The sequence below is a fragment of the Crassostrea angulata genome, chromosome 4 (assembly GCF_025612915.1).
Source record: "Crassostrea angulata isolate pt1a10 chromosome 4, ASM2561291v2, whole genome shotgun sequence".
Classification (NCBI taxonomy): Eukaryota; Metazoa; Mollusca; class Bivalvia; order Ostreida; family Ostreidae; genus Magallana; species Magallana angulata.
In genome coordinates, this window is record NC_069114.1 from 4,921,511 (window position 1) to 4,947,775 (window position 26,265).

General features: G+C 32.2%; 2 protein-coding genes across 8 annotated transcripts in view; both read left to right on the plus strand.

Moving 5' to 3' along the window:
• Positions 1–315: 315 nt before the first annotated feature.
• Positions 316–11,893, plus strand: LOC128180325 (chitin synthase chs-2-like). 4 transcript variants are annotated; one of them, XM_052848351.1, is made up of 13 exons: positions 316–523; positions 1,137–1,206; positions 1,435–1,654; positions 2,002–2,139; positions 2,338–3,335; positions 5,503–5,700; positions 5,842–5,921; positions 6,623–6,728; positions 7,248–7,401; positions 7,754–7,885; positions 8,045–8,180; positions 8,324–8,524; positions 8,688–11,893. In XM_052848351.1, exons 1-13 carry the CDS (start codon positions 490–492, stop codon positions 10,427–10,429), a joined length of 4,209 nt encoding a protein of 1,402 aa, XP_052704311.1. In that variant the 5' UTR covers positions 316–489; the 3' UTR covers positions 10,430–11,893. The 4 variants fall into 4 exon arrangements, with proteins under 4 accessions (XP_052704311.1, XP_052704312.1, XP_052704313.1 ...); XM_052848352.1 differs by having other exon boundaries at positions 316–519; XM_052848353.1 differs by having other exon boundaries at positions 344–365.
• A 1,627-nt stretch (positions 11,894–13,520) lies between these two features.
• LOC128180324 (chitin synthase chs-2-like) overlaps positions 13,521–26,265 on the plus strand; it is a 29,610-nt gene continuing 16,865 nt past the window's right edge. The window contains exon 1 of one of the 4 annotated variants that reach the window (XM_052848345.1): positions 13,521–13,665. In XM_052848345.1, the coding sequence (XP_052704305.1) occupies positions 13,542–13,665 (124 nt within the window). In that variant the 5' untranslated portion in view covers positions 13,521–13,541. Of the gene's footprint in view, positions 13,666–20,306; positions 20,396–21,238; positions 21,258–25,215; positions 25,362–26,265 lie in introns of those variants that run through there. The other 3 variants (XM_052848346.1, XM_052848348.1, XM_052848347.1) reach the window with 3 other exon arrangements.

Below are 26,265 nucleotides of genomic sequence, written 5' to 3' on the forward strand. Positions count from 1 at the left end.
CAAAAGTATTATTTTAAAAATTGTGGTGTTCGATTTTTATATGGACCATTTTGAATTCCTTTACCTCTGATTTGTTGAACTTGATATCTTCTCTCTATTTTACAGTCTACCAAATTGTCTATCGTAGTTTAAGGTTGTCAGATAAAAGAAGAATAAATCCTTTATTATTAATTTACGAGTTATTCAATATCGGGTTTCAAGTCATTTTAAATAAAAGATTTAAAAATCTTGCACACAATGCATTCAACCTAACAATAGCTCAATTGCTCTAATTGACACACACGCGTGCAATGAGCAGAATTAATATCGTACCTGCTATGCCTTGTACACTGTTAAAAAGACACGATTATGCCCGCTGGTTCCTGGTAAGCGTGGTTATATATTGGATATACACTATTCAACTAATGTCGTAACTGTATTATTTTAAATGTTTGAGATAGGTATGTTTGCTACGGTGGTATGCAAAGTTAAAATTTTAAACAACAGTGCATGGATCTACAGGAACTAAGAAAGAAAGATGTAAGTGCGTACATTACTTCTATTTTACCGCATTTTTTTTCAGGGTATTAAAAGTTAATATGATGAAATGTTTCATAACATATTTGTATCAAATCAGTTCAATGTTTGAAATTAAGTATCGTTTTCAAAGACATGGCTCATTGTGCGTGTTGGAATTTCCAATGCCGACTTTGGTTTCATCAAACGTTATTTTACATTAATCTGACTTGTTTAAGTATTCTTCACCAGGCTTGTTCAACTTCATAAAAATCTTTCTAAAACTTGATGTTTGTACAGCCAATGTCTTGTTGCAATATTTCTTAACTTTTCAATACTTTAGAGTAAATGAATTCTAACCTTAATGTTTAAAGTTCGTGACCCTACGTAAAAATGTCTCCTATAATACTTTGTGAAAATAATTGCGCTCCAACCACTGTCTATCTAATATTGATTTTGACAAATTCTATTTAAAAGGCTCCTTTGCAAAACCTTAAGCAATAAAAAGATTTGCAGAATTCTTTTAACAGCTTAAAGTAACGTCCATAATTTGATATACTGAATTCACGGGGTGATTTTCCTTTAGCTCTCAATTTATATTTATAAAACTAAACTTTTAGTTTGATTTTTTGGCTCAACAGAAATGGCGACCTCCGACATTGAAATGTCGGACATCAACGTAGAGACACGAAATGGCGATCCACTGCATGGGTTAGTTTACAGTGTCTCAGTGTTATCATAATCATGAAGCATTAAACGGAATTACAGGGTACAACATAAGCGCTTATTATTATTTTAGCTGTTAAACAAATAAGGTAGAAATAATGTTGACGATTAATTACGAATAATGATTTAATTACAGATCTGAGAAAAACACGTTTAAAAATCAACGTGAAAATGTTAATGCTTATCAATTACAATAGTTAATTTGATTATCAGATCTGAACACAGTCCGGAGCTGTGGAACATTTTCCGAAAGGACAGGCTACCGGAAGAGTCCAAGTGGTGTGTGGGGTTCACAGACTCCTTCTTCAGGGGTTTCAAATTTCTATTCTACATCTTCCTGTTTCTGGTGCTTATAGGGGGCGTTATCGCAAGTAGAGGTGGTCTCCAGATTTTAGCATCTTTACTCGGTGACCAAGAAAGAAGATTTAAAAATGTAAGTTAGAATATGTAAAGTTTAAAGGAAGAACAATCTATATAACTACATGACCTTCCCACGTGTCTGCTTGTTTTTTTTATTTTGTAAGTAGTACAATGTATCTACAACTAAAGATTTCTTATATGTTTATTTAAACGACCATATCTAGACTATTGAACTTGACATCTAGGAACTAGGTCTGTTCTTTTGCATATATTAAATTTAGAGCTTAGCTTGGAGACGCATGTAAAGTCCCTTATATTCAGGAAATATTTGTTTTACATATCTACAGTACTTAAAAAACCAAAATTACTGTTGTTGCATTTTTAGAATATCAGAAAAATATCAATTCTATTTATTTTCAGAGGACTGTTACACAAGACTTCATTTCGTATCTTTTTTTCTTCATAATCGCAGTACCAGATTTTTTCAAATTCATTCAGAGCGTTGCCCAATTCGTGTTTGGAAAAAGAGAGAGTCCTAAATGTGCACGGTTTTTAATGGTAATCACTTAGAATTGTATATCATTATGATTTATATCTATATATTTTTTAAACAGTAACTTAAACTAAACTAACTAAAACTGCAAACAGGTTAATTGAATAATCCCGAAAAAACGTTAAAGTATACGGATGGACAACACTAAGTAAAGGTAGAATCATTTACATTGTGAATCAGATTGAAATTTTATGTCCTTGTAGGTATTGCTAAGGGAAGCATTTCATCTCTTTGGCCTAGGATGTTTGCTTTTCAAGGTCATGCCTTACCTTGACCCACTTCAAACTTGTCTCGTGACCCTCTCAATTCCTGTCTTCCCATCAATAATAAACCTAGTGTCTTACTGTCATCGCAAAGCATGTCAACTTGGAAAAGGATTTAAAAAAATATTAAACTTGTTCAGTTGCATTTGCCTGATTGCTACTTTTGTTATATTGATAATCTCAATTACTTCGGAGAAAAAAGACTCGACCATGGAAAAGGAACATAAAAATGTGGAACTTCTTGCATGGGTAGCAACTTCTGTTATTTTCCTGTCTACGAGATGGATTGAAACATATTCTTTTGTATGTAGGAAATTTATAGAATACAAAAAAGACAAACGGATCAGTGACAAAGGATATGTGACATCGCACATGTGTTCTAGTTTTCTAAGGATAACTTTATTGATTGTTTTCTTTCCAACTTTGTATTGTCCTGAAATTCGAGGAATTAATGAAACTTACAATGCGTTCATAAGTATGTCTTCCACCAATGCATCAGGACTTTTATCCCTAAATTGCACTAATATATCAAAACTGATTTCAAATGATACCCATATACATGTAAGCAGCACCGACCTTCAAAACATCACCGATTTGTGCAAGGACGAAGGAATATCCTATCGGTTGGTCATTAATGCATACGTGGTCCATATTATCGCAGCATTTCTGACCACTCACTTTGGTGTGTTAGCTTGCAGACTTCGAATGCAAGTGGTTGGCTTTGCATTGCCACTGACCCTCGCTTCGCCACTGTACCTGGTCCTATTGATTATGTTCGATGAAATAGAAGTTGATTTTGCTCGCAATCTCCTTAATCTCAACGCCGAAAATAAATGGATGTTGGTCAGTGGATTTATTATTGGATGGGTAGGTCAGATTTGGGTTTGCAGACATGCATGGTTTAAAAATCGTCAGGATCGCTTGGAATTCGCGCAAAAGTAAGTTAGTATTATATTAGCTTGGGAACATTTAAATATAAAAATATAACTTCATTCGAATTGCTGTTAGATATTTCTCTAACAAGGTTATGTGGTAAAACTAAAACTAATTGCGCTTCAAGTTTTTAATAATATATATTTTCATAAAATTTTATTTTTGTGAACAATCTTTACAGACGAATGTAATCAAATCTTATAACAATAATACATCCAATTAAAGTTAAAGTAATAACATTAATAATACTGATACTTGTAATGCTAAACAATACTAGAACTATTTATGGTGTTGTCGAACAAATGTGTACATGCTAAATGTATATCAACGAACCAAAAAGAATACAGCTGTCAAAATATGTTGATGCTAGCTGTCTATAGGGATCACAACTTCGTCCATTCACATACCCTATTGACAGCGCTACCGGACGACTGGTCGATCTCTTCTCAGTAAATGTTTTACATGTATAATATAAATGCAAACAGTTATTTTTTTAGCGATAGGACAAAATAGCAGTAGAATCATTGCTTTGTACTTCAAATGCAGTACAGAAGCGTAGTTTATCAGATTTGAAATGCGCCTGAAGACCCGATTGTTTTCATTCAGATTTTTATAATACATTATATACTTTTGAGTTTTAATTGCTATGAAGGATAGTACAAAAATCAATGTAGCAGATTTTCTATTATTTTCTTAGTAAATTCTACAATAATTTCTTTATTATTAAATGAAAGATATATACCTAATAATCTTCAAATCTGTAATACATTTTAACAATCAAAGATCTAATGTTTACTTACTTCTTTATCTTTACTCATTCTGCATTCTGCCTACACTTCTACCTCCCATTCACTTAAATAAGAACTGTTACAAAGTATATTTCTAAGTATACACTCTGTAATTAATATCAGATAATTGTTTATCTTCAACATCTGTCAGTTTACTGACAGATATGTTTTCTCATTGTTTAGCATAGTGAATTTCAAACTGTTTTGACAACTCATTCCTGTGACAAGGTTTTGTACTCCTTATCATTATATTTTTTTTATAGAATACATTTTTCCACACAAATAATCATATCCAGTGTGAAAATGAAATTCCATACTATTCACAAATTTTGTATTTGCATAATTTTATGTTCTCATCTTTTAACACAGAATATTAGTCTTGTATTCACATAAGCAATTAAATTTATTTTAAAAATATATCACAGTAGTAAAAATTTCTAAATGCTTAATATTAACATTCTCATCTAGTTGATTTTTAACATATAAAATACCAGTTCTAAAAAAAGAAAGCATTGCCGTTGTGTCGTATAATACAGTTGTTCCCCATGGCGGTCGTAGTCTATCGACATTTGACAATCCATCTGATCGGGAATTTTTATTTTTAGTTTCAGTTACTTACAGAGCCTTACGTACTTCTTTATGAAAGAATGGTAATTTCGATGTATCTACGTTACTGAAAAATTATAAAACATACAAAACATCTATATCTATCACCAAAACCGTTTAGTATATTATACAGAACTCCTTTCGATTTGAACATTCTTGGTAACCTGGCAGCCTTTAAATCTTTTAGTTTAATTTTCAAATCAACGATACCCAGACAACCGTTTTAACCCCGATACATTGAGAAGACCGTTAAGAGTATTACGTGTTATTCTTAATGATTTTTTTCTATATAAAATTAAAGATGTACTGATATAGGACAGCCTTGTCGAATGCCTCTTTCCATTTTGCATGTTTTAAAAAAACAACCATTTTTTCATTTCAAATGTTAATTCTTACATAACATTTCAACCCATTTCTTATTTTTTTTAACATTGAATTGCTTTCTAATACTTTCAAAAAAATAGTCCATTAAACAAAATCGAAACCCTTTTTTTAAATCCATAAACAATAGTATACAATTTTAATTTTCTGTATGAAAAAAGTCAAATGTGGTTTTAGAATGTATCTTCTAGCGATTAAAAAGAATTTAATAATTAAAAACTTGTATTATAATATAATTTTGGTATTTCTGGGGGAGTAACAATAGCCTATGTAAGGTCATTGTATTACATTTTGAAATTTTCTTGTTTCTTACTGATTCTTTGATTTCTAATGCGCCATGGTATTAATGTATGATGTTTGTTAGTGTTGACATTAATAACGCCATTTTGTTTTTAAGGTTGTTTGTCTTACCTCACTACTGTAGTCCTCTTGTCGACCTTGCACTCTTGCACAGCCGACGTAAACGAAACCGATCTGAAAATGATTACAAGAAGGAGCTCAATGTGCCCAAAACGGATACCAAAGTGTATATCTGCGCAACAATGTGGCATGAAAATAGAATAGAAATGAAACAGATTCTGATATCAATATTTAGGTAAACTGAAGTTTAATTTTAAATCATATATTGTTATGGAATAATAAATAAATTCCCTCCATTTACCATACCGGTACCATTTTTACTTGTAACTTGTAACGTTTTGTATACTAAATGATTTTTTGATTTTTGTTATTTTAGACTTGATCACCACCAGTTTCAATATGAGTTTAGTAAGAAAGATCTTAAAGGCAAGGAGAAAGATTACTACACATTCGAAGGTATCAACGTTTTTATTGGTGATAGTCACTCCTGTAAAATGTAAAAAAAAAAAAAAAAAAAAAAAATCCGCAAATTGACGTAATATTCAGTATAAAGATGGACGTTATTATATTTGTGGTAGGATCAAGGCAAGATAATTTTATTTTTTTTTTTATTTTTTTTTTTTAATTTAAAACCAAACCATTAGATTTATTCACGATATTACAATTCCTTCTTTTATTTTAACTTTCGATATTAAGACATGGAAATTATAAATATATGCATCTTTGAAAGAGTGATATTTTTTTAATAATCGACCCCAAGTTGGCGGTCAATTATATGAGAAGGTATTGTACTTCTTAGATTTGAATCATTTAAAAAACCTTACGTTTTCCGTCTGCAAAAACTTTAATGTTTCATTAAAATAATTGGTCTACGTCTGTATTTTTGACGCTTGCATCATTTTGTTTTTTTCTTTTGTTGGTTTTGTTCGTGTTTGATATCATTTTTAAGCAAAACGGTACTGCCCAATTCAAACGTATAGTCAGCAGTTAATCTATCAATAAATAGGTATACGTACCTCTGTTTCATGCGTCGTTTTGATTTCTTTTTTGTGGTGCTCTAAGAGGGATAACACATGATTAAAAACCGACTTTTGTTCATAGATAAAACATTAAATGTAATATGACTGATCGTTTAGATTAATAATTGTCTGTTTTAGCGCACATACCATTTGACGATGCGATGGAAACGAATAAAGCAACAAACACAAGAGGTCCAAATGATTTTGTGAGACAATTTATGGAAATCGTTAACGAAGCGGGAAGGTCTGTTTAATCTTAAAGGCAAAATATGTAACAAATTAGCTTTGTTAAAAAATTCGTTCACAATAAATACAGTTGATATAAAGGATCATAAAAGAGTGCATCAATTAATAAGATTATTACATGAATTAACTGCACAAAACGTCCTTTTATACTAAACAGTTAAATGATAAATACATGTACCTGTTTATACACTACAAAACGCTGATTTGCGTTGATAGAAACCAGATCTTAATGTACTCAGTACGACAAATTGACCTAAAGAAGCACTTGTCAAATGTGAAAAAGATAACTATTGGTCAAATTTGCTCATTCAAGATCCTTACTGAGCTTAAGAAACATTTTTCTTTGGTTGCCAATGTACTTCAAAAATGTAAACTTACGTAAAAATTATGTTTTTTCCGTACAACTGTTGTACAGTAAGATAAAAATGTAGCTTTTGATCTTACAGAATTATATGAAAAAATGGACAAATATGACGCCATGTTACACTTAAATGGTATTTTTTTATGTTTGCTTTAGTGCCTTCTATAATAGAAAAATCATGCTGGACCCTCCACAGAAGTACGTTACTCCATATGGAGGTCGTTTGGAATGGAAACTTCCGGGAGAAAATAAACTCGTGGTTCATCTAAAAGACAAAGATAAAATCCGACACAAGAAACGATGGTCACAGGTAATTTATGGTCATGACAGGTCACAAGGTAAATTGAGTCACGTGGATGCAAAACACGTAAAATGTCACTTGTCACTATCGTTAAACATCGTATATATCTTAGAAGACCCAAAAGATATATGTATACTAAACCATTTGCATTGAATCTAAAGTTCTTAAAGAATAGCAGACCTCGTTACTATGCGATATGTAATATTAGTACACGTGCATATACCACACGTTTCTTTGATCGTTACAATAATTTGATAAACAGTTATTCCATTCATTAAAATTTATAACAGAGGTGCAACTACGTTTTGTGTAAATGCTGTTGAAATAAGCAGTTTGTATTTAGGGTTTTTTCTTTCATTAGATCATGTACATGTACTACTTTATTGGGTATGAACTCCTTATGAAGGACAGGAATCCAACAACAATACCAAATCCAAATTTTGATGATAGTACCTCCATTTTTGAACTTCTAAGTGACGAGATTAAACAAAAGGTATGACAACACGCCGAAATGGTTATACAGAAGAATTATAATTATTTTTTTGCGGAGTAACTCTAATCTGTTTCTATAAGAACCCAGAATCACCAAAATGTTCATTATGAATTTGAAAACGACAAAACTAAGTAAAGTAAATTTGTCCATTTTATATAGGCGGAAAACACTTACATTCTTGCCCTTGACGGGGATGTTGACTTCCAACCAGAAGCACTTCAACTTCTAATTGATAGAATGAAGATAAATCCAAAAGTTGGAGCCACTTGTGGTCGTATTAAACCAGGAGGATCTGGTTAATACTTTTTTCATATGTCAATGTTGATTCGCTAAAATATAGTTCTTTAATGTTTATATTATGCAGTATATATGTTTTGTCATTTGACTTTTATCCGTTAAACATGGACATTAAACGGCACTAAATTATTCTGTTCTCAGGACCTGTTGTCTGGTACCAGCGTTTTGAGTACGCCATAGGGCACTGGCTCCAGAAGTCCGCCGAGCATATGTTTGGTTGTGTTCTCTGTAGTCCTGGCTGTTTCAGTCTGTTTCGTGTTAAAGCACTCATGGACGATAATGTTATGAGAACATATGCTACCCTACCTACAAAAGCAAAACACTTCCTACAATATGATCAAGGTTCTTATTTCATATTAATCATGGCTTAAATATACACTGAAATTGTCATTATGGATCATTTCGGCTAACTAAAGAGAGTTTATTATACATTTTATGTAAACAAAATTCACAACACTGTGAACTCATCATTCATTTTCTTTAATCAGACAATTTTTAAATGCAGGAGAAGACCGTTGGCTCTGCACCCTAATGCTACAACAAGGTTACAGGATCGAGTACTGTGCAGCTGCTGAAGCAATCACATTTGCTCCTGAAGACTTCAAAGAGTTTTTCAACCAAAGAAGACGATGGATGCCATCTACGATGGCTAATATATGGGATCTTCTCAAGAGTTATGCCCGTACGACAAGAATAAACCCAAACATTTCATACTTTTACGTTTTTTACCAGTTCATTTTATTGTTTTCATCGGTATTCGGTCCTTCCACTGTTTTACTGGCCTTAGAATCGGCCATAGGATCGGTATTTGGGGTAGCACCTTCGGTAGCTTATCTTTTAATATATGGACCAACAATACTGTTTCTAATCATTTGTCTAAAAGCGAAAACAGACACCCAACTTAATATTGCAATTGCGCTCAGTGCTGTGTACGCTCTTCTCATGATGGCGGTGTTTGTGGGAACTCTTGTTGCCATCGCTAGCGAGGGATGGTACACGCCTACGGGGATGTTTTTCTACATTATAGTGGGAACATTTATAATTGCTGGGCTTCTTCATCCTCATGAGTTGGGAGACTTATTATGTGGTGTCGTGTATTTTATATGCATTCCAGCAGGTTATTTATTTTTAATAATTTACGCTATTTGCAATTTAAACAACGTTTCATGGGGAACAAGAGAAAATAAAACGGCCGTATTAGAACACTCTGGGCCAGATCAAAGGAAAGGCAAAAAGAAAGAGACAGAAGATGAAATTGATTTTGTAACCACGGAGATGATCAGTGGGATGATCAAACAGGTCAAAAACTCTAATTTAGCTAGAGCATCATGCTCAGAGGCTTTCTTTTCAATCTTTCGATGGATGAACAATCTAGTTATCCTAAAATCATTAGAATCTGTTCAAAATATATTTGATAAGACAAAAGATGAGTCAGATGCTGCTGAAGATGGACAAACAGTTGGCAAACATTCGCTTTTTAAAAGTCGGCGTATGAAAGCTCCGATGCCAAGAAAAAAGAGTTTAGACGATAGTTCATGGGCATCAGAGAATGTTAGGCAGTTAAATCCGTCTAAACTCGAACCCTTAGAGGAAAAGTTCTGGAAAGATCTTATTCATTTTTATTTATACCCGTTGGAAGCTGATCAGAAAAAAGAAGAAAAAGACAAAGAAATGTTAGCTGAACTGCGAAATGAAGTAGCATTTGGGTTCTTTTTTCTCAACGCATTGTGGTTAGCAACCATGACGGCGATGAACGAGGCAAAACATATAATCAATATTAAAATAAGTCAACCTTCAGGGCCGCCAATAATCATTGAACCCCTTGGATTTGGTTTTCTGGTGATATTTACTATATTAATAGTTCTACAGTTTATTGGGATGGTGATGCATAGACATGAAACACTTTTGCATATTTTGTCAATAACAAAGCTAACAAAACGAAAAAAAATTGACATTAAGGAGCAAATCGGCCTAATTGCGAAGGAGGATGTGGGTTATGATAGTACAGATGATAGTGTGAAAGACGAGGAGGAGGCCATATACTGCAACGAGAAAATGATTAGGCGTGCAGCAGAAGAACGCGCAGCACTAAAACACGCTCTACCAGACAGGTACGAAAGACGAAGGAACCAAGCGCTGAACTTACGGAAAACAGTTCGGAGATCCTTGAATAACCAACACACACAGGACACTTTGAACAGACGGGGAGGTGGATTGCAAAATCAAGACTATTCAAACCAGGAATGAAACCATGCATTTTCACACCTTTTATATAGTTTGAATATGAAGATACATTGTACTATACATAGAGACAATCTTTAAATAACATTACCCTATAATGTCTCTGTGTTGTATGGTTCACTTACTTATTAAGTAGTACTGTGTTTGTATTCTGAAAAAGTCATCTCGAGGAAAAAAGATCTGTTTGACAACATTGTGACTTTGACTAAACTGTATCGTCGTTTTAATCATTACATGTATGCATGGTCAATGACGCAGAATCATCAATTCATCCTACATCTAACAATTACATCAAATAATTCATCTAGACTTACATATCTGTTAATCCCTGTACTCGCTCAGTGTAACCATTTTTATTATTTGTTAGATCTAGTTTTGTATAAAGTTTTATAATCACCTGTATTGTCTTATGGTAATCTTTTTATATGTTTATTATTACCTATAATATTTTTTTTTCTCTGTAACCATACAATTTGGATATCAGGACTGTGTATTATTAAAACAACATACGACAAAGCGGTCATTATTTTATACTCTTGTAGAATGCTCTTTGAAGAAAACAATTGATATAAAACCATTATTTTGCCGTTTAATTTGATTTCTATCATGATATTTTACAGCTATTAAATGTTCATGTGGATTAGTTTTTGATTCGTAAGCATTCATTAACTTGGTCGTAGGTCATATGTTCTTTTGTAAAACATAGCTTTAACCAAGATTGACGCTTGTTGAGTTAAATTTTAAGTTCAGGTCCAATTTTAAACATACACTGAACATGTAATTTCTTGTTTTTATTTGTGTTCTGCGGTCTACGGTGTTTGTTGTCTAAATATATCATCTGTTAAGCCGTCTATATTGTTTACAAAAGAGACAACTTGTTTACCTATTTAATGTAATTTTACCGTGAAAATTTATGTTAAGAATTTAAGATAAACATATTTTTTTTTTAATTTGTAATATAGCTGGGTTGTTTCTTAATTGTATATTTTTATCCTTATCAACAATGTACTGTACAGTAATGGAAAAGGGTGACCATGAAAAATATAAAGAATGCTTTATTAAAATTTATAAATTATTTTCTTAAATGATAACATGACATACAAAAATATACAGATACTTATTACATAAATTAGCATTTAAAACATGTTTATAGTTTTAAAAGTTAACGGTTGGATATATGCATTGTTTTTACAAAACATCCAAGCCTATAATTCTGATGTTAATGCACATATCTACAGCAACAAATATCAGGGCCACTCTTGATTTATTCAGCTTAATACATGGACAATTAGTTATGGTTGTTGTGATTGTTACCAAAAAAGATAAGTGAAAATTTAAAGTTAGAGATCAGAAGTTGTTATCTAAAACATGTACATATTTTTGATATCACAAATAAAACATAAATTCCTATCAAAGTCAGGGCTGAAAAAATACTCCTTAATGATTATAATGTAAACCATGAAATGTTTCCATAATATCAATTAGTGTTTGCATTTGGATTGTCATTAAAGTATTTTTTTATTTTTTTTATTTTATTTTTTGGTTTTGATTTGATTGTCAAAAAGATCGTGAAAGTTTAACACAATGAATAACGTGTAAATTATAGGAACTGCTGAATAAGTAATAGTATCCTAAACTGCCCATAAGATCATTCAAAGTCTTTTATTTGTTAAGCGTCCATTTTTCTTATTAGAAAAAATATATAAATCAGCATTAAAACAAATATCATTTTTTGATAAATAAGAAAAAAAGTTCGTATCATAATTTGAATTTTTTTTTTACACTGTAAAAATATAATACAAATATAATACAAAGAAATCAAAAGCACAATTTGTAAACAAAGTAATTTTAAATACCAACCTGATAGTATACCTAGTACTTGTGTTTTAAAACATGAAAAGAAAAAGTACTGAATTGGCATAATTTGTTATGCTTAACAACCAATTTGCCTGAGGCCGCGTACCATAGAAAAAAAATTTGAAACGGCCTATCTTGATACGTTTTACATCAATCATGATATTGTTTTCCTCTTACGAGCCATTTATCTAGAAAATGGATCGTGACTGAAACTGACAAAACTACAATCTACACCGATCCAGGACATTCATTTGTCCGCTTAGTATGAATAAATGCTTTATTTAAACTATAATTGCAAACTGCTTACAAATGCATAGTTAAGCTTATCAAATGTCAATTTCAATTTAAGTATCTTTGATACATAATTTAACAATGCTCATGAATGTCGCTTTCGTACTTTTGTTGATTGATATTTGCCGTTTGACATTTTTCTTCATATATGCATACTTAAAATTGAAGAGCAGTTAAAATTTATACATACCAGGAAACAATTGCAAGTCCAGGATTTATTGATTGACTGGTTAAAACCTTTTCTTCATGAGAAATTCACACTAAAAACAACAAAAAATATTTTGGTGATTTATCATTGGTTTTACATATTTTATCTATTTGGAGTTTCTCGGAACCCCTATTATAGAGTTTATCAAACGGATATTTTCATACAAAATCTCTTTTTTCTCCTTAACTGTTTTATTGTACTATGGCATCTAACTTGACAGGATGAAAATGACGTTTAAAATAAGGAACTTTGGAATTTTAAGGTGTGTATTTATTTACTGGACCACGGCACGGAGCATCGCTTTTAAAGTGGTGGCTAGACACCTACCCCAAATCCCGAGAAGCAAATAATACAGGTAATAACAATGAATGGATAAATCAATATGAATAAACTAGTAACATTTTAATCCTAATCTAAGAGTAATGAGTTGAATCTAATCATGCATCATGCAACATGACAAACTCAGTACTAAAGTTCCCTTTTGAATATATTCAATAAGCAAAGAACGATAATATATATGCTTTGAAAGTAAAAAAAAAGGAAATGACAAGGAAATATCAATATTTTATTATTCATTTAAATGCACTTCAGATAACCTTTCGATCTGTGTCATTTTTGAGTATCTGACGCAAGCTAATGTTAAAGGATATATTACCCGTGGCAAATTCCCTAAAATTTACAACATATAAATTGAAATATAAACCCACCTTCGCATGCTCGTCCTCGGTAATGATGTATTTGTACTTGGGGAGACAGGTTGAGATGGCTAATTCCGACAGCTGTTACAGCTCTCCGGCTGGGTCACTTTCTTCCATTCCTGGAATAGCACCCAGGCAACCCCTTGGTCACAGCAGTTCACAACAATTTTTCAAAACGTTTGCTCCAGGTAAAAATAACACATTTTAACAGTTATCAATTAATGACGAATCTCATGGTTATGTCTAATAAAGGTATTGGAATTTATTATTTTACAACACAAAGATGTTTGTGTTTTGACAATCAATTGAGGAGATTTTGCGAATTTTTATTTATCAAATCTTGCAGAACTACAATGTTATATGTATACGAGTAATAGAACATTTTTCTCTAATTATATAAATATGTTTAGCATGTCAAACTTGTTAACCTCACTAGTTAAACAACAGCATTTTAAGAGTCGTTTAACACTTATAAGCTTTAATTTGATGTAAAATCACAGGAGGGTTCGCCTCTTCTCCTTAATATGTATCTGCTAAATTATTTGGTGATCAAATGTAAAACTTAAAAAAAAACTCTGAATTGCGCATACGTTGTAAACTTCGTGTTTTGATATCTGTTTAAATGTATGCATTTATATATTTGTTAATTTTAATTGTTTGAATAGAAGAGCGGGCTTTTAGTCCAAAACACTACCGACAAAAGAAACTATGCATTTTGTATTCATCTTTTTCCGGTGATATGGGAAGATATTCAAACTAATTGTGCTTCACAATTTACTCTCAAAATCGAATGTCAGGAAATTTTGCGAAAATTTATTAATCATTCGTCGCCAGACATTGTTGATAGAGATTTGTTCTTATCTCCGAAGAGAAAATGTCTGTTTTCTTCCATAAACGCAAGAAAATGAACCTGTCATTTAAATCGTGATTGTTATATCAAAGCATCTTACATTTATCATTCGGAATTTTTTTATGTTCACAACAACTTTGATTCGATTTTTACCGCTTGTAAACATTATACAAATATTGACTGGGGTTGAGGGCAACATTGATTATATTAGCCCCCGAGGGACGAAATATTGCCCGACGCGAAGCGGAGGGCAATATTTTCGTCCCAAGGGGGCTAATATAATCAACCTTTCCCAAAAACACAGTCAACATTTGTTTTGTTATATGAAGAAACAAACCAAAATTTAAGAAACTAATTGAAAACAGATCGCTGTAATTTTCTCAGCTCAACAAAGAATTCAAGAATTCAATTTTGTTCATTTCCAAAATATCCTCAGCATCAAACGGTCACTGGTGATATTCCGCCGACCGTAAGAATTAACATACAGAAGTTCTACCTGATTTTACTTTACAGTAATTCGCAAATCCTTATATCCGTTATGATAGCAAACTGTCGCATTGCGCGTCCGTTGTTTACTTGCCTTGACTGACTGTCTATTATGACGTCACCTTGTTTTGGAGTCGCGAAGAGTTATTTACGTCATCGTTTACGAATCAACAAATCAGAGGCGATTATTTGAAATAGAGGGAATGTTCAATAGATATTATTCCTAGCCGGTCAATATCAAAAAAATATTGACCGGTCAATATTTTTCGGACGATCTTATATTACAGTTATTGACTATTTGTCTATATAGAGTTATATAGTGAGAATATACTACTGAATATAACAATTTAAAATATTATTATAAGCGAGACCTGGTATGATGAACAAACATTTATATAGATGTAAACTATATGTTCGTTTACATGTACATGGAAAGTGTATCTACATTTAGTGCAATGCACACTATCTTTATACTCTCAATATTGTACTTCATCTGCTGAATGCTAATTTCAAAATTATGACGTTTAAGCAGCATATTTATAATAAAATAGATGCATATTTTTGTCTTCAATCTAAAGAAAAATCTAGATGATGAGGGGGAATTGGTTACACCTACCTAGTTTTGTCAGAGTTTTGCAACTGAATGCGGTGGGCGTATTTGAACAATAAACACAAGCACCACATGCAGCGCGCGTGATTTACACGCTCTGTAATTCATTTTTATCGTGATCCAAAATGGATGTACAATCTGTTTTCAATCCCTCAATTAGTTGAAGTACGCTCCCATAGAACAAATAACTGGGTGTAGTTATTTGGAAGGTTAAAAGTGGACCTAACATGGCATGTCTCGACGAAATAATAGAGTCAACAGTAGTCTATAATAGATAGATTTATGGCAGGACGATCGTGCGTATTTGGGGATTGGATTGTAATCGTTATGTACGAGTATTCGTTATAAATTATTGTTGGAAAGGAATATTAACGTCTCCGTCTGCATAGTATAGTGCATTAGATACCTGAAAATATGAAATAATAGAATGCATTAGATACTTGAAAATATGAAAAATATGAAATAATAAGATGCATTAGATTCTTGAAAATATAAAAAATAGGATGCATAAGATTCTTGACAATATGAAATAATAGGATGCATGATATACTTGAAAATATGAAATAATAGGATGCATTAGATTCTTGAAATTATGAAATAATAGGATGCATAGATTCTTGAAATACGAAATAATAGAATGCGTTGGATAAAATGTGAAATAATAGGATGCATCAGATGCTTGAAAAAAAAATGGAATAATATGATGCATATATGCTGATGTAAATATGTTAGTGATATATTCACCTAACGAAACATTTTATTTTTGTGCAAAATTAACATTTAAAAAAAAAGTTGAGAAATTACCTGTGGTTTATTCACTCGATTAAAGAAAATACGTCATATAATGAAAACAAAAATAACAATAATCTTTGTGTACCATTAATGTATTAAATTGACTAAGATATAGGAGAAATCCGATTCTTCATTCTTTAAGTACACGCAGATCCCATATTAGAAATCGTTTTGATTTCCATTTACAATGTGACTTTTTTTGAAGGGATATTTCACCAAAATAGCATCCAGTGGGAATGTTTTCTTTTCCTTTCGAGAAACATTGAATTTCTTTAGATAATTACTAAAAACATGAAAAAACAGGTAACATCTAATAACATCTGATTGTCGTAAGCCAGTGGCTGGTGTCCACAATATACGTGTTCCAAATAAAAATTAACGAGAAAAACGTAAAGAATCAGTAGTCTGATAATATTAAGATACGGGATCTTGTCCTGAAAACCATGATATATCAGTAATTTTTTATTGTTGTAATATTGAGTCTTTTATATTTTGCTCAAAAAATGAATACCGTCACAATATTTTGAGCGTGTTATCTTATTTTTTTTTTTTGATGTTATGGGATGGAGTCTAATTTTTGTTTCGGTTGTAACATTTGAGTTCAGTAGATTCCACAACAGCTATCAGTCTTCGTGACTTTCATTTTGTCAACATTGACAAATCTTTCTATATGTAGCATGTTCACCCCCTTAAAAAGCGAAAGTGTATCCGTTACTCTGTTGTTGTAGATTATATCATCATATGACTGATTTCCTGTTAATTAAACTTTTGTATGATTATAATGATTATAGACTTTTACTTACAACATTGAGAGTGTATCCTGGATAAAACTACATTATCTTACCCACTCAAAAACACCCATAAATATACAATGAAAATGAAAATAAGACGCTATTAAGATTCGTATTTAATATCTCTTAAAGATATTTAAGAGAAAGAAAGAAACCATCACTCGATTACACTAACACTGTGCTAATTATATAACAGTGTTGTGTTGTGCATGTACTATGCCTAAAAAGTAGTCAGGGTTTGATACATGGTACACGAGCCGGAGGCATAGTACATGCACAACACAACACTATTGTTATTATTATGCCAAGTGCTGTATATACTTACGTGCTTTGCTATAAGTAGCTGTATCGTTTGAGTGTTGACTTGTCCCAAAAAATAATCACCGGAAAAGCTAGCGTTTGTTCTTTCAAATTAATCAATTGGTTTTAAATTGATGATTATTGAATCAACAAGTTGTTGAACAATAAAAAATCAACAAAGGTTTATGCTTTTTCAAGAAACGAGAGACGTTTCATCTTACCGAGAAAACTTGAAATGTTTAGCAGACGAACTCTCATTGAATTTGTTCTTGTACATTCTTTATCAAGCGTCATTTAAAAAGACTTTTTTTTTATTCTCATGTAGAATTTCTTTCGAAATTGTTTAATCCAGTTGTTGAGAAGTTTATCAAAACTTTAACTTATAAAATTATCGTCAATAATGAAGTGTTTTTGGAAAGGTTAAAAATTTTAATTGCTTGACGACAATCGTATGTTTCTACGTTTTAGATAGATAGATAGATAGATAGATAGATAGATAGATAGATAGATAGATAGATAGATATTCCATTAGTCACATTATCGGCTACTGTAGCGTAACGGTAACACGTTGGGCTACAAGACGTAATGCTTTCAGAGGCAAGAGTTCGAAACCCGCTGTCGGCGATTGCAAAGTTTTCGTTGTTAACATTTGCCGTGCTCTATTTCGGCATAGTATGCTTATGCTGTATAAATCCTTTGATACTATGCGAAAATAGATGAGTATTGAACATGTAGCAACAAACTAACAAAGGCAAAACATATTTAATAGGATTCTCTTTCTGCTAACTGCAGGTACGTATGTCCGGTCTGAAAAAAAAAATCAAATGGTTGACCTGATCGTTGATCCGTATTTTTCAGACCGGAAGCTACAGATTTGCACTTCTTTTGTCTGACTAAACTGCATATAAAGAATTTATTTTCGTTTAAATAGACAGTGCCCTCAAGCATATTATCTGCATGCATTCCTTGTGTGAATTTTTGCGGGGTTTTAATATTAATCATCGATCGTTAAAGCTTTGATTTGCAGTTTCATTTTTTATATGTTATAAGGTAAAAAAAAAAAACCCCGATTTTTTAAACATCGTTGACTAGGTGAGTGGTAAAGGAATTCGTCGACTAGCAAATGTGTATAGCTATTTGAAGTGCATGGTCTAATCTTATTTTGTTTATGCTTTACTCTGCCAACGAGCGAACACCTTATTTTGTTTTTATCATATAGGTACTAGAGATGTACAAATCAAAGATAATTCTTTTTTCAGAATAGATTTTAAATGCTAATATTTCGAAATATTTATAATTGATGCGTTTTCACGTGATATGTGTGATGCATGATCTATCCTGTCACCAGAAAGGTTATTTAAGATATTGCAAATCTTTTTGTTTAAATGATCAGGATAATTTGAATCAAAGTATATAAACAATCCAAAGAGCAAGAGCCATAACTGTTTTGAGTTGAAACACGTACAGTTATACAAAACCAAGTTTGCTCAAGAAAACACATATACATAAATTATGCATCCTAAATTGAATTATTTACACAGTAAATCACTCTGTTTAAGTTCCATGTTTGCAAGTTACGAAATTACGAAATATAAATTTCATGTAAATTAAGGACGTATTTTGCATGATAGATAACATTTCAATTTGTACCTTTCACTAAAATAACAAAAGCTTTTAAGAATCATTCTTTTTACATAAAATAAAATAAAAGGCGTAATAGCGAGCGCAGCTCGCCGGCGCGCAGCGCCGGCGAGCGAAGCGAGCTCTAAGAACCAGTGTGTGCGGGAAAAAGAACGAGCTAAACCTACAGTTCATCAAACAAAATTTTTTGTCTACGTCCCATAATGCTCTCTAATGTTTTCATCCGTGGTGCTATGCCAAAAATGGCTGACTTTTAACTCGTAATTTACGGTGACTTAAAGTTTGAAGACACGTTTTCAGTACTGCATATGCTTTAGCGAGACTCAAAAGATTTGTTACATGCTTCCATACCTTCGTATTGAGTCGAGAAACGTAAACAAAGACGAACAAAGTCATGGATGATGTCACAGTGCATCGCGCTATATTTCCCGCGATAAATTTAGAGGTGGATCAAACATCTGTAATGAGTGTACTGGCTATTTCAGTATAGACTGCGATACCTGCCTCATTGACATAATTATGATTTGTTTTTAATCTTTTTCTAATAAAATATTTTAAAGCTAATTGTACATGCATGTACAGTAGGTAGGTAAAGTATATGAGTAGGGAGGAAATAAACAATAGGACATTTTGAACTAAATAAAAAAAAAATAAAATAAAAAAAATTAAAAAAAAGGTAAAACTTATGTTGATATTGCATATAGTCAGACCATTAAATTTAATAGTGGGAAATTACACACCTACAACAGGTACCGGTCTCTCTCTCTCTCTCTCTCTCTCTCTCTCTCTCTCTCTCTCTCTCTCTCTCTCTCTCTCTCTCTGGGTAGGGGGTTGCGCTGTATGTATCATAACCATTAAAATTAGTACCTTTGGCATACTTATTGTAGAGCAATACTCTCTCAAAAATTCTTTGACGTTTGTTGATACCTAAATAAAACTATAAGCTGACAATGATGCAAGGCATGTGTAAATCTTGCTGCGCTCGCCAGAACGCGGTAGCACCGTAAAACATACTAACGCCGTTTTAGAAGGGTTTAGCATGCGGGAAAAAAGTGTCTGATGCAAATAAAGATATCAAAACGCCTGTTGGAAATAAGTGTGTGTGTGTGTGTGGGGGGGGGGGGTAGCTGGGAAAGTGATACAAGATATTTTTTATTACATGCTTTATCATTGTTTCGCGACTTTAACACATGACTGTTTTTGAATTTGATAGGACCCCCTAACTCTAGTCGGCCCCTCCCAATAACTCATAAATCTAGATTTGCACACTAATGGTACATGTAATAAGTAAATTCATTTCAGCTGTCGCATGTACAGGTCACCTCATTAAAATTCTCTATAATCTATTGATCTATTTAAAAGAAATCTTCCTTTCTGACCGGGACGCAAAGCAAATCTTTCAGAAGTAAAGTACGCCTTGCACAGGGTAGTCCAAAAGATCGAGAGAGGTTTGTGATCTTAAAGTTTACTTTTTCTTCTTTTTAAATGAAATTTGTTGAAGAATTTCAAACATCCCCGGGCGATTCTTAAAGGAATTTATAATGCAGGGATCTAGTTCAGAAATAGATTTGTGCAAAGGAGCTCGGGGTTCAAGGCCTTTTTTTTTTTTTTAAAGATCCCCAATATCAGCTTTTTTCAATATGTTGAGAAATCGGTTTTATTTACTATAATAATCATTTGTATCGATCCTTTGATGTTAAAAGATTACGTAGTAACTCGTAACTTGCAATTTTTCCCATTGACATTTATTAGATGCTATGCATTACTTTATTAAGACGGATAAACAAATTTTGGAGAGTGAAATTAATATAACTATACATAGACGGATAAACAGAAATACATTTATCTTCATAGATACTAATAACACGTAAAATGGCAAACATAAGTAGCCATGTAAACGGTAATGTAACATTAAAGTCATTGACGGCAATTCGCCCTGACTGATTAGATGTATCGGTTTAATTGGTTAATTGGAGTTGTGTAAAAATAGCATAAAGTTTGCGTGTCATTTTATAATTTAAGCATTGTTCTCCCTTCCTTTTAAAAGATTACGGCCGAGCATGCGGTACAGATAATTTGTGAATTTTTCTAGAACAATGTTTTTCGCTCGATTTAGTTTGCGCAATAATTTGAGTGTAAACTAAATCATTTTCGTTTAGAAATTACCTATGTAACTTTGACATGTACTTCCTCTTCAACAATATAGCTTAGATATTTTAAAGTGCATGCAATAAAAAGGACTCTGAAATCTTGATAAGACTTGCGTGTTGCAATGTGCAGAATACACAAAAGCAGGGACATCTACACGAGGTATTAAAGAATGCAAGGGCGAGGCATGTATCAATGTAGTGTTAGTATACAGGTACTTGGTTTAAATACTCAACTCTGAGAGAGAGAGAGAGAGAGAGAGAGAGAGAGAGAGAGAGAGAGAGAGAGAGAGAGAGAGAGAGAGAGAGAGGTGGGTGTGTATGTGAATACAAATTATTGGGAAATTGAAACGTTTCCAGATACGACATTCTCTAATTTCTTATATTCATTGTTTTTTAAATGACATTAAAATGAAGTAATTTACACCTGGATCATTGGTCTAAATAAGGATATGATGGAAAAAGGCAGGGCGTTATATATGAACGACACTTATATTAATGCTGGCATACATGTGTCTGTTGTCAAGGTGATCAAGGAGGGTATAATCTTATATCTGCACTAAAGAGATCACGAAATAGAAAACCTGATATATTTTGCGTATATAGCCATGCATTGTAAACACTATGTTGATAACGAGCATTACTATTGTTTCATTGAATAGATACAAAAAAGCATTGGTCCGAGAGCTTGAATTTAGGTTTTAAATTCATCAAAAATGATACGATAGTCTTAGGAGTTTTTTACTTATCATAGGACTAAAATACATACTAGTATGTTTATCATTCTGTGTTCAAAATAAGGTTATTTTATAAAATATACCACGTGAAAGAAATTTCCGCTTTTTCTGATGATTATAACTGCGATTATAATTAATAAGTGATTTTGATGAGTGGATGATTTAACTTTGTTAAGATAAAAGTTTATAAAGGCTTTGAAGATTTATTGATATATTTGTTGGACAATTTTGCGTATTATACTTAATAAATAATAAAATATTTCCTTCTATCTTCGCGCTTTAAGTGCATACAAATCATACATAAAAGAAACAAACAAAAGTCCTGGTGAATTTCCCTGTCATTAATAATCAGATCGCTGTGTTTATCTGTAATGACAATTTACCGTTTTGGTTTTTTGCTAGCCCTAAAGAAAAATGTATAAGAAGAATGTTTGACATTACTTACATTTATTGCTTTTTGTGATAAGGGGGAAGAAAATGGCATAACTTCTTTTCATAGTTTTATTTTGTTAATTATTCTTTAAAATCTTATTACCTGTTCTGTTTATGTTTTTCCTGACCATTACAAATATCAACTAAGATGCAGGACATAAGTCAGATTTACGGACATTAACTGATCTTAAAAAATATCATTTTTTTTCTTTCTAATATAATTTTTTTATGAAATACAAAAGAGAGGAAATTTTTTTTAAAATACTTTCGGAAGACAAATTACCTAAAATCAAAGTACCGAAAGTACGGAAAGCATTAAGCGTAGAAGAAAGCGTTAAAATATACCTAATGTTAAGAATATTTGTAACGAATTGTATTGAAATCGGGATTTGTTCGGCATTGTAAAAACGCACTCACTCAGAAATCTGAAATAAAATTGAATATGCTTAATTATAGAATACATATATCGTGAACCTTAAATGACTGATTAATGCATGTTGTCCTGTTGTAGTAAAAACTACATGCTGATGACCTTAAAAATATCGCAATCACATCATTTCACAATTAATCTATGTACAATTTTATTTTTGAAGCATAGGATCTTATATCCTCTCGATGAAAGAATATGTAATTTTTGTGTATTAAATGAAATAGAAGACGAGAGTCATTTTCTGTTGAATTGTACAATCTATTCTGATTTTAGAAGGGAATTATTTAATAATATAGGACATAATCCAACACTGGTAATGTCAAATTTTGACTGTATTATTTTTCTACTGTCAAATTTTCCTAGACAAACCTCTAAATATTTACTTGATTCTTACCTTTACAGACAATCATTATTGTATAAGAAACGCAATGCGTAATGTGTGTATATATGTTATAATTGTATTTGCAGTGACATATAGGCCCAATGGGCCGGGTGTTTCATTATCTATTTTGTATACTAGTAACATTTTGTAATTGTTATAACACGTGTCACTATAATAAATTATTTACTTACTTATTTACTTACTTATATCCATGGACTATAAAGTCAAAACTTCCATTTTACAGTATAATAAATTGGCTAAAAGTATTAGCTAATAAATATGCTAAAAGATCATGATTGATTTAAAATCTTAGCAATTTCTGGAAATTGATAACTTTTGCAGTTATTTTATAACGATATTGTTAGTTGGTTTTAAACATTTAAAACAACATGATCAAAATAAAGTAAAAAAAAATGTCAACAACAAAATCAGATGCTAACTAAGTAAATTATATGTTTATTGTTGTTTATTTGCTACAGATTATCAACTCTTTGTTATTACATCTGACAAGCCAAAAGTTTTGGCAAGAGTTAGATAATACTGATCGCGTTACAGATCTGCCTTGCCATTTGCTCTAAAGACTTCTAAAATTTTATTTTGGTATAATTAGAACAATATTTCCGTCTATCTGCTTCAATAACCCCATGCATAGACGCACATCAATGCACAAATGCATCTAAATGAACAGTTCAACATTACCGGATGTTATAATATTATGCAAAATGGAGTCCCTTCTCATCAATTTTGCTATCGGCTAGACAGGCTCTTCTGTGGTATATTTTAGGGTAAATCATTGAATTTAATGACGTCTATTTCAGATCTCAACAGACGTAAAAAGTGTCTTGTTTATAAAAAAGTTTAATTAAAAGGGGAGCTGTCATGCACGCCTGTGCTAGTGTCACAACACTAATTCATCAAAACATGTCTGAGGCAAAGTAATTCCCAATTTCTCCGTTAAATTTGGGGCGTTTCCGCCCGCTGAAGGTTCAGTATTTCTTAATTTTGATTTTTTTTTAATTTTGTAAAATTAAGAGTTGTTGTACTTGGACCCTACGGTAGCATGAGAGTTTCGTATAAAGTAACCGTCAAAATATTAATTTTGTAAAATTAAGAGTTGTTGTACTTGGAGGTTTATGCATATGAATGTTACTAAAATTCATGAAATGATTTTTAATGATAATTATTAGTTAAAGAAATGCCTGTTGTTGAAATTGGTTTGCAATATGTATGCCCCTAATGTTAAGTGCATGATAATCAGATGTAAAATGCGAAACTTGCGGCGATGACTGTTGTATTGACTTAACATAGTGAAATTGCAAGTTACAGACGGGAGGTAAAATAACACGAAAAGTAGGTGGATGGGTGGATGGGACATAGTAAACTATACATCAGCAATTTTCTGACTTGTGATGGTGCAACATGCACACGATACGGAATGTCAACCCGTTGCAGGAAATAAGCTGGAAGAGGAAGGGGGGGGGGGTCCAACTGGGAAAAATATGAAAGGGTCGAAAGCTCAGAAAAACCACAATGTAAATTTCTTTTTACAAGTTATGACTGGTTATTTTCCTCACAAATTGGTGATAGGTCTTTTAAGGAGTAAATTAAAGGCATTTGTGCTGAATAGGAACTAAGGACATTCTAGTTACAGAGTTCTGAAGACACACATCCCCTGACTACAGTGAATCGTATCAAGAAACTGTCCCATGCCACCTACCTGTAGGTGTATGTGTTTCGGAAACGCAAAAATGAAAGGAGAAGTGGGTTTTGAAATCTGACAACATAAAAAAGTTCTGCAGCTTTGTTCAGTGGTTTAAACATATGACGCGACTATGACCTTTTTAGGTTTTATGATTCATGTTTAATTAAATGTAAATATACCTTTTTTTCATGTTTATGAATACAGTTTGAAAACTTTTAACAAGTTAGTTCACTTCCTACAAAGAACGCTTGAAAAATCATAGAATATCATACCCTCTCCATTTAACCGCTCCCTTGCCGCGGTGTGTTTATCTGTATACATTATATGGCCTGTAAAATGATAAAGAGTTTAGAGTTATTAGATATTGAAGAAGTATAAGTGTCACTGTCTCACCGAGGAAGCATGAAATGTTACCGGTAGGTAGAGGCACTAATTATACCCGGGGACGTCCGATAAGAGGTCGATAACAAAGTCAATACCGATTTTCTGTAGTCAGTCTTATTAGTTTTTGTGAGGGGTGACGTTATTTATGGGGGGTACCCTGGGTGGTGGTGATAGACATTGGTGACAGGGACCTCTAGCTGGTAGGTACATGTGTTTTTGTTTGTATGGGCTATTATTTCATGTCGATTTAGTTTTCACTTTTTTCAAAGTTTAAAGGCTACAGCCTGATGGATGAAAATCTATTTATCAAATATACAAAGAAATTATAATTACATAGGAGGGAATATCTTAATATTTTTTTTGAAATTGGTGAATTTGCGGATTGCGACTTGGTGCGGATTTAGTGAATTTGTAAGCGTACAATACCAGCATTCACACACTGCAACATATATATGCATCCTGCCATGCAGTGCATCAGTCGGTTATATATTTTAAGAGCCAAAAAGTTAGTCATTTTCCTTTTAAGATTATTATTAAAATAAATAAAATACGGTTACGGCATGGTTTTAGTAATAAGATGCGTGTTGTGATATATTCAGGCTCGAATTTTCACTTATTTCTTCTTCAACAAAAACAAAATAAATTGCTTTATACAATACGACTGGAATTTACTGGATTTTATGTTATCAAATCAAAATATGTACACGGCCATAAATAATATACTGTCTCGTGTAGTTAATTTAATTTGATAACATGAAGTTCCGTAAGTGACACAATACTTGTTCAAACTCCGGTGAATACTAAATAGTCGGAGCATTGCATTACGTCACAATATGGTGCCAAATTTTGGTTGCTGTATCAATAAAATATTTTCAACATCAAGATGTTCAGGATATAAAAGAAAAGAGATTTGTTTAGATCCTCTATCTCCCCCCTACTCTACATAAACAATGAAGTTCCGTATTCTTCCGTTGTTTTAATTGCATTAATATCTTGTTAAGAGTCATTGGAAAGTCATCTAATTAAGACCGATTAATATTAAAAACCATCAATGATAGGGTATCGCACTCAGCATATTCGAGAGACCGTACATTTTCCTGTAAG

Bases quoted from the DNA above. Each gene is read 5' to 3' on its own strand.
- LOC128180325 (XM_052848351.1), top strand. From the start codon at position 490: ATGGATCTACAGGAACTAAGAAAGAAAGATGTAA. The intron at 6,729-7,247 runs GTCTGTTTAATC...TGTTTGCTTTAG, and splicing joins ATCGTTAACGAAGCGGGAAG to TGCCTTCTATAATAGAAAAA. The intron at 7,402-7,753 runs GTAATTTATGGT...TTCTTTCATTAG, and splicing joins ACAAGAAACGATGGTCACAG to ATCATGTACATGTACTACTT.